Source organism: Xiphias gladius, chromosome 11 (genome assembly GCF_016859285.1).
Source record: "Xiphias gladius isolate SHS-SW01 ecotype Sanya breed wild chromosome 11, ASM1685928v1, whole genome shotgun sequence".
In the NCBI taxonomy this organism is placed as follows: domain Eukaryota; kingdom Metazoa; phylum Chordata; class Actinopteri; order Istiophoriformes; family Xiphiidae; genus Xiphias; species Xiphias gladius.
Genome location: NC_053410.1, coordinates 26,375,867 through 26,389,564, shown reverse-complemented (window position 1 = coordinate 26,389,564; position 13,698 = coordinate 26,375,867). Strand labels below are relative to the sequence as shown.

Sequence of the window (13,698 nt, the reverse complement as noted above, 5' to 3'; positions counted from 1 at the left end):
TTTTATCTCCACTCAACACCAGCACATGCTGTTGGTGTGCCCTGCACTCTTGTAGCCTGAAACGTGCTCAACTCCCAGTACTGGGAAACTGGAAATACAAGTCGGATGTACAAGTCCACATCCGTGGGGAAAAAAAATAAAGAAGCAGAACATTATCTGTCATTCATGTTATCTGACATAAATGGTTCTTGTAAAAAACAGGATTAATGGATTTAGATCAATCTAAGACCCCTGACCCTATATTTCTAGTAATATAACCCGTGACATGACGTTGTTCATGTCCATAATCATAGCTACAACCCTGATTCTAGATAAGATGAATTGGTGAAATTTGTCAGTAATAATACTGAGTATGGAACCACTAGCACGTGCAGTAACTGGGAAATGTGATTTGACTTGGACATTTTTTATTTGGGCACAGACCTACAATACATATGCTGAAATAGAACATGACTGTTATTGCCAGAACCCCGGATTGCCAAAATAACTCCTACCACTTTGCTACCTTATAAAGAAAAATACAGATTTCAAATGTTTTTTTTCTTAATATAATTGTAAACTGCTTTTATTTGCATTGTTGCTTCACACTTGCATGATAATATTGTTAATCTCTGCAGCGTACAGAATTTTCAATTCACATTTTGTTTTTCTTTTTCTAGGGGGATGATGGCTTACCTGTACCAGGATGTTGGAATAAAGTAAGTTGGAGAGTTTGATGCTGTCTTGTTGTGTTCCTCATCTATGTAGTAGCTCACATACTGTATCCAAATTTCACCATGAACATTGTTTGAACTAATATTTGATGTCTTCTTCTTGCTTTTTGCTTTTTTTCTTGCAGTGACAATAACTTTGGAATGGCTGATGTGATTGTACATAGGATATTTATTTTTTTACTTTTTCCCTATTCTGTTATACATGGAAAAAAGTTTTAAAAAATCCTAAAAAGATATGGCAACATTTTTGTACAGATTGTTTAAAACATATGATAGTGTTTATGTATTTGATTTTTATATCTATGCATTATTTTAATATGATTGGATAAGTAAAAATTATAATGTTGCTACATATGCATGATATTTGTGCATAATGTGAAGTGGATAATGCTTATTAACTTATTGCATTATGTTGTTTTGTTTTGTTGTAATAGACCATGCTGCACTGAGTTATGAGGCTGGGAAGATTATGTGTTAGCATTTGGAAAGTCTTAGTTGAACTCTCCTCTTTGTGATAAAGTCTTAAAAACAAACAAGCAGTGTATTTACACTACTTTCAAAGTGACTAAATGTTAATGGAGTGGCTCTTTAAAGTCTTAGAATTTTTGGTCATGTGCTCAAATTGTACTGATGAACACGCAGATTTAAAATATCCGATTTAGGGCTGACCCCAGACTGAAGGGTGTTTTTGTTCCATTAATGATAGTTCCAAAGGATGGATCTGTCCATCAGTCAAACCACTTTGGTCCTTAGTAAGATATTTTGATAAATAATAGCCAGAGAGACATGAAGTTTGGTATGGATCCTGTAAATAATTTTCTTCAACTTCCAATCTGAATAGTAAGTTTTTTTTTTCACTTTTACTGCATTTTTTCATCTTTGCTCCATGTGTTACGCCATGATTCATAGGTTTCATATTGTAAACAAAAACCAAAATGAAAATGATTAATGTCACTTAAAGTATTTCATGGATAAATATAGGATGAAAATTTCTGTATGTGCTATAGCAAGAACAAAAACACCGACAGACATGAGTTTGCACTAAAGCTAGACCAATAATTTGACGAGGCTGACAGATCTGCCAATATTAATTAATTGCAGATATATCGGTATCTATGTATATTGCAGCTGATAAATATTAAGAAATTGCAGCAGAGATATACCAGACAAGGTTGGGGTAATTTAGAAACAGTTTCAGTACTACATAGTTTGTCCACCAGAGAGCACAAGGTTCATTTTTACTCCATAAAATGTTACGCTCAATATCCTGGTCACAATAAAACAAAAGTGTAAGGGATCAGTATCAAGGTTGGGTGTTCGCATTTTGTGTTTATGTTGAAACAAAATGACTGTTGGCCAATATATTGTTATCAGATTTCTCCCAAATGTTGATAATAGCCTCAAAATGCTATTATCACTTGGGCTATATGGTTCCTGACAGCAAAGCTTCCACTTTTGCCAGGCATAGTAAACAACACAACTGGTAATGTTGGTGGGTGGATGGGAAGCCAGTGAGGGATGATGTCCTGGTTTTTTCACTAAGAACCCTAGCTTGTTGGGGAAAGGGGTATGTATGGGTTGGCACAGCAATGACACATGATTCACACCTTACTTACTGCAACTGCTAACAGGCAACTTCTAACAGGCATTATATCCACCCTAAGTGGATATAAGGGGTGCCAAGTGGTGTGATTAGGGGACGGCCTTAAATTCTCTCTCTGAGGTCTGATACCTCATTGTTAATGAGGAAAAAATTCCAGATAATTGCCGTTAACATTTGTTTCAACACTTATGTCATGGAGGAGGGTGTCAACCAAGATCTCTTAACCATTCAAAGCTTTAAAGTTGGCATGAAGGCATGCAAGATCCTGAAAATAAAATGTTTAGTTGTACAGCAGGAAAGCAACAGCTCTTTTTTTTTTTTTTTTTTTGTTGTTTTTCTTGTATATTCCCTCTGGTTTCAGTTAGCTGTAAATAGTTTTGCCAAATTTTATGGGCAGCCACTTCCTGCTTTATGACTATCATGCTCAGTGTATTAACTGTAGTGTTTGTAGATTGTTTGTTTATCTGCCTTCTAATCTGAGGCATAGAATACGTACCATATTGTTGGATGGAAATATTGCTGCTCACCCTGAAGGCATACTGCTGCAGTTGTCACATTATCTCATCCATTTATGAAGAAAGCTGTAACCTGCTTGGACAATGGAGATTTTTTTTTTAAATGAAGAACTGTAGAACATTTTATCCACAAGTATTTTTTATGGTGTAACTGTACTCATTAAGCTAACCTCATTAACTTTACCAAGTGACTCGGTGTTGAAGAAATGGATGGACTGACCCGTGTGGAGCTTGATCCATTATATGCTGCTGCTCTTTGACAAACCTTTGTTCGTGTTTTGCTCGGCCTGGATTTGATGTTGACAGCCATGAGAGATTGTTATTGAATCCTTGATGGTAATAAAATATTCATCATGTGCTGTTGCTGCACAGTACCTCACATTAACTCATGCCACCTGCTGGCCATCATTTTGCTGCCATATCCATATCGATATGGATCTTAAATACTTGAGGCCAGATATGTTTTGAAATGTCCAAAATGTCGATTGTGTTCAAAGTGACTATCAATATTAATTAATTTCTGAGGATTTTGTTTTGTTCTCATAATGTTTTAAACATACTCACTTATGGAGGCAAGAGATTGCCACGAGATTAATTACATTAAGTGCAGTGTCATTAATTATTGGTTAATCTACTGTACTGGTGTAGTGTGGACATCACGGGCAAGACATATTTTACAAACAAATTAAAAAAACAAAAGCATTTCAGAAATACATCATTTCAGATTATGTGGCTGTTGCTCTGCCATGATTTTAGCTGCAGTTCCAGGTTGAGGACAGATTTAAACCTGTGTTGTCTGGAACAAAACCACATAATCTCTAAAACTACATTTCTGCATCCTCAGAAGTTGCTGATTAAACTGCATCAGTTGTTTGGTCTAAACAAGTTGCTGTGTCCAAGGGAAATGACATAAATGTCACTAGAGATCACTGCATCTGAGGTTTAATTTAAATCTGCTGCAGATTTAAGGAAATATATATATATAGCTCTAAAGGTTAAAATCCTTCACTGTATATGATTTTATGAAGACAACACTATTCTCATTTTCACACTAATGTCATTGTGTAATTTTGTTTATTAGGTGTCATATCTGCCTTAGTTCTGCATTAGTTTTGGAATCCAAAGAGATATTTCTTAACAGGTCTTTTTCACTACAGACATTTTGACTTGTTCTAGTAAGTAAAGCACAGGTCTTACAAATGGCGTTAATGATAGCTCTGTATTATTTAAGTGTCTCAATAAGCCATGACAGTGTGTGACAGCGAGCAGATATGAACAATACGAGAAGCTTGAAACTGATGTGGCTACTGTTACTGGAATTCAGCCATCATTCATTTATTATTTACACCTGTGGTAGTGTCAAATGTCAAAATTTTTGCTATTACTGTATCTAACAAACTGAAAAAGTGTATTAGAGATGTACACTCACTGAGCACTTTATTAGGAACACCATACTAATACTGGGTAGTTCCTCCTTTTGCTCTCAAACAGCCTCAGTTCTTCGCGGCATGGATTACACAAGATGTTGGAAACATTCCTCTGAGATTCTGATCCATGTTGACATGACTGCATCACATCATTTTTGCAGATTTGTCAGCTGCACATTCATGCTGCCAGTCTCCTGTTCTACAGCATCCCAAAGCTGTTCTACTGAAGTTCACTGAACTGTCATGTTCATGAAACCAGTTTGAGACAACTTTTGCTTTGTGACATGGAGCATTATCCTGCTGGAAGTAGCCATTAGAAGATGGTAAACTGTGGCCATGAAGGGATTCACATGGTCAGCAACAATCCTCAGACAGGCTGTGGTATTCAAACCATGATTGATTGGTATTAAAGCACCCAAATTGAGCCAAGAAAACACTCCTCAGACCAGTACACCACCACCACCAGCCTGGACTGTTGACACGAGGCAGGTTGGGTCCATGGATTCATGCTGTTGAAGTCAAATTCGGACTCTACCATCTGCTGCCTCAGCAGAAATCCAGATTCATCAGACCAGGCTACGTTTTTCCAGTCTTCAAATGTCCAGTTTGGTTGAGTCTGTTGCCACTGCAACCTCAGATTTCTGTTCTTGGCTGACAGGATTGGAACCCTAAGGGGTCTTCTGCTCTTGTAGCCCGTCCACCTCAAGGTTGGACGTGTTTCTCTGCTCACCACAGTTGTAAAGAGTGGTTATCTGAGTTAACGTAGTCTGTCTGTCAGTTCAAACCAGTCTGGCCATTCTCCTCTGACCTCTCTCATCAACAAGCTGTTTCCTTCCACAGATCTACTGCTAACTGTTATTTCTTTTTGGCTACATTCTGAGTAAAACTCCAGAGACTGTGGCGGTTGACAATCCCAGGAGATCGGCAGTTTCAGAAAGACTAAAACCAGCCCGTCTGGTAACAACAATCACTCCATGGTCAAAGTCACTGACATCACATTTTTTCCCTCATTCTGATGTTGGATGGGAACATTAACTGAAGCTCCTGACCTGTATCTACATTTACTTTTACTCATTTGGCAGATGGTTTTATTCAGAGGGACAACACTAAAGCTTCAGTACAACAAGAGAACCTGAAGTAAGAACTAAGAAATAAAATTATTCAATAAGATAGTGTGTGTAGATCAGGTAAAGACATTTACTGAAAGTGCCCAGTAAGTACTAGTTGGGCATGTTGGGGTTGTAGAAGTCTTAGGAGAGGAGGTGCTCTAAGACGAGATGAGTCTTGAAGGTTCTTGAGGTTCTTGAAGACAGAGAGGGAGGCCCCTGCAGTGATAACATTTGGTAGCTTGTTCCACCATCAGGGAACCACAAACAGGAACAGTCTGGACTGTGCTTGCCTTGTGTGCAGGGACAGCAATACCAGACGATGTTCCTTGGAGGAACACAGTGGCCGAGAAGGAGCATAAGCCTGTATTCGGGTAGATGGGTGAAGACCCAGAAGTCACACAGATAAGTCACTAAACATTTGTGACTTATCTATGTATCAGCAGGATTTTATTCACTGCACTGCTGCCACATGATTGGCTGATTGGATAATTGCATGAATAAGCAGGTGTACAGGTGTGCCTAATAAAGTGCTCAGTGAGTGTATTAATTAATGTAGTAGCCAAAGACCAGTACCTGAAGGATGTGAAGAGTTTAGACAAGTGTGCCATACGAAATACACAGTCAACTAAGGCTATAAGACTAAGAAGAAAAAAAAATCTTTTATATATCATAATGCCAATTTACACTGCAATTTACAGGGAATGTAATGTAAACTGTATTTGTTTTGCGGGCTATTATATAGGCAGTAGACTGTTACAGAGTTATTGCAGGGCAAAATGCTGTATGATATAGCATACATGTGTACAGGCTGATACATGGAGTATTTTTGTGTTAATCGAAGGTATAACTAGCCTAGAACTCATAAAAGATGCACTGTATTGTTCGAGTAGTATTTCTAAATTCCTTCCTCAGCAATAAGTGATATGGTCAGTGAAGTGGAAAATCAGAAATCCGTAAGCTTAGAGCAGAATTTCCCCAATTGCAATTTTTCTGAGAGGTACAGCGTAATTCTGTAGCCATGCCTCTGATTCACCCATGTGGGGTCAAGCTTATATGGTAACTTCTTCATATCCGGTTTAGCTGAAGTTCAGCTGAACATGTCCTTGCGATTAGGTCTTAGTCAGTAGGCAGCTGTGATTTAAAAACTGCAAATTCACTGACACAGGAATAACCCTCTTGATTCTTAGTTATCATCTAAAAATGTCAAATAAATAAATGTTGTTCTATGGGAAAAGAACCAATAATTATCTGAGGGAATTCAGTTTAGATGGAATTGCTTTTACCTAAGTTTATATTAACTGGATGAAGTCTAAAGTGTAAAGTGCTGATTGCCTCTGAAGAATGCTAACCCTCGTTGATTTAAAGCTGAATCTGTGTGTGCCCCAAAGCATGGACTGAATGAAATGATTTTTTGTTTGAGCTTTTCTAACATTGTTTTTAACAATTTTTTGTGGTGGGAAGACAATTCAATTCAATTTCAATTCAATATTATTCATATAGAGCCAAATCATAAGAGAGGTTATCTCAGAGAACTTTTCATATAGAGAGGATCTAGACCAGGACTCTTTATAGTTGTATTTACAGTGACCCAACATTCCCCCATGAGCAAGCACTTGGCAACAGTTGCACGAAAAAACTCCTGGGTAGAAACCTTGAACAGAACCCGGCTCATGGTGGGGGGGTGTCTGCCCCGACCAGCTGGGTTGAGAGAGAGAGGGAGAGGGGGGGGGGGGGGGGGGGGTTATAGCACAGTAGACGCATAACATAAAGCTATATAATAATAATGAGACTAATAATAAAACTAATAATTATAATAATAGGGTGAATATTAATACTAATAAAACAAAATATAATAGTAATGATTATCATAATAACTAAAACAGTGGGTGTTGAGCAGGATCATGGGGACAGTAGGTGGTTTGCAGTCACAGATCCAGACTCTGCAGCACCAGGGTCAGAAATACCTGCAGAAAGCGAACGGAGGAGAGAGGAGAGAGATGAGAAAGAACAAAACTACGGGAGAGAGAAGAGGCCAAGTATCAAGACAGTATCACAAGGACCAAAACATCTTTTACATCTAATGAAATATCCCTCAACATACACTTTTATAAACAGCTGTCATGATGTCCAGCACAATCCGAGTCCTTTTTTTGTCAAGGCAGCAAGCAGGCTGTTTCATGGGCGAGTAATAAATATTATGAATAATAAAATGTCAGACATGACATTCTGACCTAGAATTTGGGACTCAGGAATCCAGACCCCGTAGATCTGATAGTTTTAATTCCTAACAAGATAGACTAATAAAGTCATTTAGAGCATTGCATATACAGTGACAAGCACTGTGGCAAGACCAAAAAACAGGTCATTACAGTTAAATAATTGGCTGTTAATTGGTGAAAAGGGATACACGTACTCTATTTTTCAGAATCTGATCATAGAAGAATCTGTTGGATGAGTTTTTGATCTGAAAAAGCAGATTAGGCGAGACTATTTGATATACGTCAAAGCAGAATTCGATATAATCCCAAGGTTGTTAAACCGTGTAAGGCTGCTCATGCACCTTTGATCCTGGAATTAAAAGGAAGAGCTTTTTCTCAGACTCAACAATTTGCACCAATGTGTAACAATCTCGTTATGAGATTGTTTTAATCAATGTGGTCCCTAGACCACAACACAGTATAACTACAGTACACCACGATTGATGTTTTTTTTTTCTACAGGCAAACTTTACCACCATTGCTTTAGGGAAGGTTTTCATACAACCCAATTTCAGTCCACCTTTCAATGAAATTAGCATATTTTGAGCAATGTCTGGAGGATAATCTGCTGATTACGTGATTCTTTGTGAGAAGGAATTATTCGGAAATTATAAATTAATTGTGTAAATTGCTAATTAGCTGACTTTAGTGGAGCTAAACAAATTTTTATCCAGTGTTAGTATAAACACGTTGTAAACAGCCAGATCAACCAAAGCATTCATGCAGCTCGGATTTACAGATAATGTTGGGCTTCATAAAATTCCCCAGTAATAACCTGTGAGAGCATCAGTGTGCCTGAAAGTTTTCCATGATAGAAACATTTGACCCAGTGTTGTAGCACATTAAGTAAGCCAGTTGAAGATAGCACTGCGGGAAACATAGTGCCATTTTCAGCGATTGCCTTTTAATCTTGCACTTATGGTGTTGTAGCCTTTGGCAGTGTGACTTTTTCATCAATATGGATGTGTGTTCACATTTTAGAGAAACTTTAGGTTATGTAAACCAGTCTGAACCTTCGACTATCGCTATATAGAACTATGTGTACTGAGAGACAAAAACAGAAATGGAACAAACAAAAAAATGGGCAGGCCGCATAAGGTCAGTAAGACCCTAACACTGCACTCTAGGTCATTGAGGGTTAGAGCCGGGTAATATCTACAGGTAAATAAAATCTTCAAAACGTACCATAGAGTGCAGGTGGTGCTAGGCATTGCCACAAGGGAGTGTGAGGTTGAAAGACTTTTTTGTTTAAAATTGTAAGAGAAATATTATATTATATGGCTAGAATTGACCGTTTAACCACCTGTCAAGGAAAAGTAAAGCTGGAGTAGACAAGGCTGGTTGAGGGAAAGTGGGTATAATACGGCATTTCAGCTCGGGTAACTCTGGAAAATGCACATCGACATCAAAGCCTAACGATAAATAACCTTTCATGCATTACCAATGTCAGTATCTTTCATTTCTTTTGCTTGTGTTTCTGAAGTGACTAAACTGTGTTCACACTTGTATTTAAAGGGTCAACATCCTTTCCAACTGGCTAAGAAGTAGGGCTACCCGCAACTGTCTCCAAGAAGCCGCAGAAAGGAAACTTGAAGACATTTGGAGATATCTTTGAGTTTTTACCCTGGAGTTGGCATTTTCAGCGTTTTTCCAGGAAGCTGGAACCAGGGCCAGTAATGTTGGAGGCTCCAGTGGCAGCAGTGAGCACATTAACTTCAGTGAGACTGAAAAGTACAAACTTGCACCATCCTAGTTAGATTTAGCTAGTTAGTCATTGAAGGCTCTCAGGATAGGACAACCATCAGAGCCACAGGGAGACACTGTATTTACTGATGTGTTGCTGATGACTTCATACACTTTGATCTACAAAACTCCTTGTGAAAGCGAGTCATGGACACTTTAGCACATGCTATTTGTTGTGTTTGATATGACATCAATACTGCAACTGTGATTAGGAATTCAGAGCAGCTCACAGAGCAGATAGATGTCTTGTGTTTCCATGAAAAACCAGAAACAAAGGGAGACCCTCTTGATGATTCCTTCTTGATACTGCCTTTTTAAAAATCCCTTTAACTGCAGCTATTACATTTTATTTGAATGATTGTGCAGCATAGGAAATACTTTGAAGCCAGGTTCACACATCATGTCTGGTCATATATGAGATATAGATTTATATGAGATAATCTATACTTTTGTGTATTGAGGTGTTAAAGGACACCACAATTCAATGCTGTAATTGTAAGTATTGTACAATATAAGACAAAGGATTGTATGTATAAAAGTACTCAGTCTTTGTAAATAGATTGCATTGATGAAACATTATTTTACATACAGAGGGAATTCAAAGGGCAGTAATCATGTGCTGATTACAAAAAGATGATTAATAGTTGTTTCTTGATAAATTTATAATTTTTGAAAAAACATATTTTGGTCTCTTGTTAACCAACAGTTTGCAAGTCTTTACCATTTTCACATTTGCATGCAGGATATCCAGGCTCTGTAACATGCAATAAGATATACTGCATGTAAATATAGATTTGTGTTTTAGCTTTTGACTCAAAAACCTTCTCCAGACAACGGCGTTCTTCACATGATTTATTGCTTTGTAACTCCAAATTGATTTTTAGTTAAAGAAAAAAAAATAAAACACCACAGTCGGCTGTTACAGCTGTTACTGTACATGCAAATAACCTAAGAAAATGCCCTTCATCCATGTGTTGAACACAAATAATAATAATAATAACTTTCCTGTTTCAAATCAAATGTACAGAAGCATTCCTTATGTCATATTGACAGCTGCCTTGTATACAGACCGGTGTCAAAATGGTGTTTCATTTTTATTTATTTGTTGTTTTTTTCACTTTTTGATTTCATTAGTTTGGAATTGAAAGAAATTAAGTCTTTCATTGTGTCAACAGGTGCAAGTGTACTTAGAAAACACTATTTAGTAGGTGAGAGTTACCTATTGTTCATTTTTAAATTTCAGACAAAGGTTGTACCTGTGAATGAAAATAGCCTGAAAATCTACTTGGCCAAGAGAGCTCAAAGCACTGCCACTTGAGAAAGCACAATGAAAAAGACAAAACGTGAGCAAAGAAAGAAAATATCACATTCTAACTTTTTTGTCCACTTACTTGTGTTTTGTCTATTTAATTGTTTTCTCTATTTGGTTGTGTTTTGTTCATTGGATTGTATTTTCAATCTGCTTGGAATTAGTCTGTAAACCTATAAGTACTCTTAAAATGCAGTGACTTGAGCTCTCAGCCATATAAATGAGGTGTCATAACCATAATTCGCAATAACATGTGATTTTACTTGTTGTTGTTTGTTGCTTAAAGTTGCCATTTAAATAACAACTTCCCCGTCGGGCAATGTAGCATTCACCAAATAATTTATTTTAAAGATACATTCCCCTGATTTTTTTTTTGTTTTGTTTTGTTTTTTTACAGTATTCAACGGCTCTTCCCATTCTCATAATTTCCTTTCAGCTCACTGCTGATGTGTTTGGAAACACAAAACACAAATCACACACAAACACAAATCTTAAAAACATCAGCAGAGAATGGAGAGGAAAGTTTGGGTCATTGTTGGTTGCTGTAACAAAATTAGGGCCTGCATCTTTAACATTTTACATCTGAAAGTTTCTATGTAGTTTCTGCTTTAAATTTCACATTTCTCTTTTGCACAAATATGAAACTCACACATTTTTTTATAAAGAAAGCAAGTTGTTCATTTTCCTTATTTGCTTTACGACGGCATATTAGGGCCATTGTAGGTAAAAAAAAAAGAAGAAAATTATAGAAAAAAACTTGGATATTCTCTGAGATTAAAATTGGAAATTTATGAAAAAACACTTGGATATTCTCTGAGATTAAAGTGCTGAATTTGCGAGAAAAAAGTGTTTGTTTTTGTCAGGGAACCACATTGCTTCACTTTGCAAGTTTAGATCAAGTTTTTTTTGTTTTGTTTTTTTTAACCTACAATGGCCCTAATACCCTGTTGTATTTACTTGGTTTGCTTTGTCACAACTTTTTTGTATCTTTAACCTATAGAGTAGTAACAGTGTACTCTTTATGCAAGCAAAGGAGGACTCGCAAAATTTGAATGCATTAATCTGGGTTATAGAAAACAACCCAGTTTTGTGTCAAATGCAAAGCTGTAACTGTGAAACGCGTGGATAGTGTGACAGACTTGTCACCACTCTGTGCAGTATGTATTTTTTACTTGATGAGCTCTTCTGGTAAGCCATTATGCACAGATATAGTAGATGATTGTTTCACTTAATTCTTTCTGACACCAAGTTTATGGTAGCTGAATTCTGTTTGGGAATATTATTTAGTTTTGATTGCCCCAAATCAAATTTGCCCCCCAGACCTAAATTTCAGTCACCCCGGAGGCCACGGTAGCAGTTGCTAGGAGCAGTTAACTTTTCACTATGGTCAAAGAAATATATCAATGTAAGAGTTATTATTTCGGTAAAATCAGTCTCATCAACACTTGTCACCATTTCTGTGGCCGTTTTTCTGTAGCTATTTATCATGATTTTAGTTTGGCAGCTTGTTTCCAACTAGAACCAGACCATTTCCTCATTCTTAATTCTGACTACAAAGTTCTGATTTGTTGATTGTTCCCTACACCTGGGGCAAAAGACCAGACCTATCTGAATCATTGAATGATTCAGAAATGTGGTCAGTGATTCAGAGGTCTGGAACCGGGCTACTAGGTCAATACTTTCTATACTGGATCACCTCAGAGTGCATTATAGTGTCTATACCATTGTCACTGTGGAGGTATTTCATAACTCATCTTCAGTATGTAGTTAGTAAGTTAGTCGGTTCAATTAGTTTCACCAGCTCTGATTCATGCCTCTTACTGGCTTCTTCTACATACTAACAGCCGCCGAGGCTCGTGGGTACTGTAGTATTTAGAGCCATGCCAAACTGACAGGCGCAACAGGATTTCTCAGAATATGTTGGAATGTTGGAATAAATCAAACTGGTGATTACAGCATAAATATATGTAATTGATACATTGTCAAGGACAGTCCTGTGCATCCATGTTGTGTAACATTGAGGAGATCATTACAAGAACAATCTGAAATGTGAGTTCACATTGGGGAAAAACACTTCTGGAACCAGCTGATCCTCCCGCTTCACAATTTTATATAGGGTGTCTTGAGCATGGAATATATGCAAGACAATAAGAAATGACTGTTTTCTGTGGCCATGGAATTCAAGGCATTACAGGAACATTGAAAGCATGAAAGTGCATCACACAGGTGAATCACAGCAAGCTAGGAAACGGTTTGTTATACGCAGTACAAACCAAATGTGTATATATGTAAATATATATACTCATGCCTCAGAGAGCTCTTCAAGTGAAGCGCTAACACTATCTGCTTTGTTTTTACAGAAGCAGTGGCGCAATTTTTTCTTTGGGTCACACTGTTTGCATTTATATTTGGAATGTAACAAAGAATAAGTGGAAAAAAAATCATCTGTACATAAACAGAGTTAGCCTGCTTTATTTTTGATCAAAAAGAAATCTTGATGTAAAATTTGTGTTGGTTTGAAATTCTGTACTTGTAAGAACAACATCGGAGAATGGGTGAGTGGGCATTATACAGAATTTGCATGTTATTGTTTAGCCTGTATGAAGCACTATTTGCATTTATTTTCACCTTTTCTTCCTATATTGTAATGGAACGTTAGATATACTGGACATTTGATGTTTTTTCTGCATAGTCAAAAGAAATCTGACAGCTGAGTGACTTTTGAGCAGATTTCTGTGCTACCACAACCTTGAACTGACACGTATAAGTTTGTTTTCCAAGATTCAATATGACTTCCAACCACAGGTGAAGTGTTCACTGCAGCCCACATGCTGCAACCCATACCTGTTATTTTAGTGTGGTGTCAGAACTGAATGTTTGTAAGGTAATGATATTGTTTTTTGCTTTCCAAAAGAATTTATTTTTACTTTTTATAATCCAAACAATGGCAGCTGTTGTTACTGATTGCCGAACAGATTCACTGCTCAGTACAAGTAAAATTTTTAAGCAATTTGTCACTGA

At 37.1% G+C, this 13,698-nt stretch overlaps 1 protein-coding gene across 12 annotated transcripts in view; it reads left to right on the top strand.

The window, feature by feature from the left end:
• The window catches only part of col13a1 (collagen, type XIII, alpha 1), a 151,447-nt gene extending 137,749 nt beyond the window's left edge, over window positions 1-13,698 (top strand). For 10 of the 12 annotated variants that reach the window (XM_040138564.1, XM_040138563.1, XM_040138556.1 and 7 more), the window contains 2 exons: window positions 660-698; window positions 9,141-13,698. In XM_040138564.1, coding sequence (XP_039994498.1) covers window positions 660-698; window positions 9,141-9,173 — 72 coding nt within the window. In that variant the 3' untranslated portion in view covers window positions 9,174-13,698. Of the gene's footprint in view, window positions 1-659; window positions 699-838; window positions 3,975-9,140 lie in introns of those variants that run through there. The other 2 variants (XM_040138560.1, XM_040138558.1) reach the window with 1 other exon arrangement.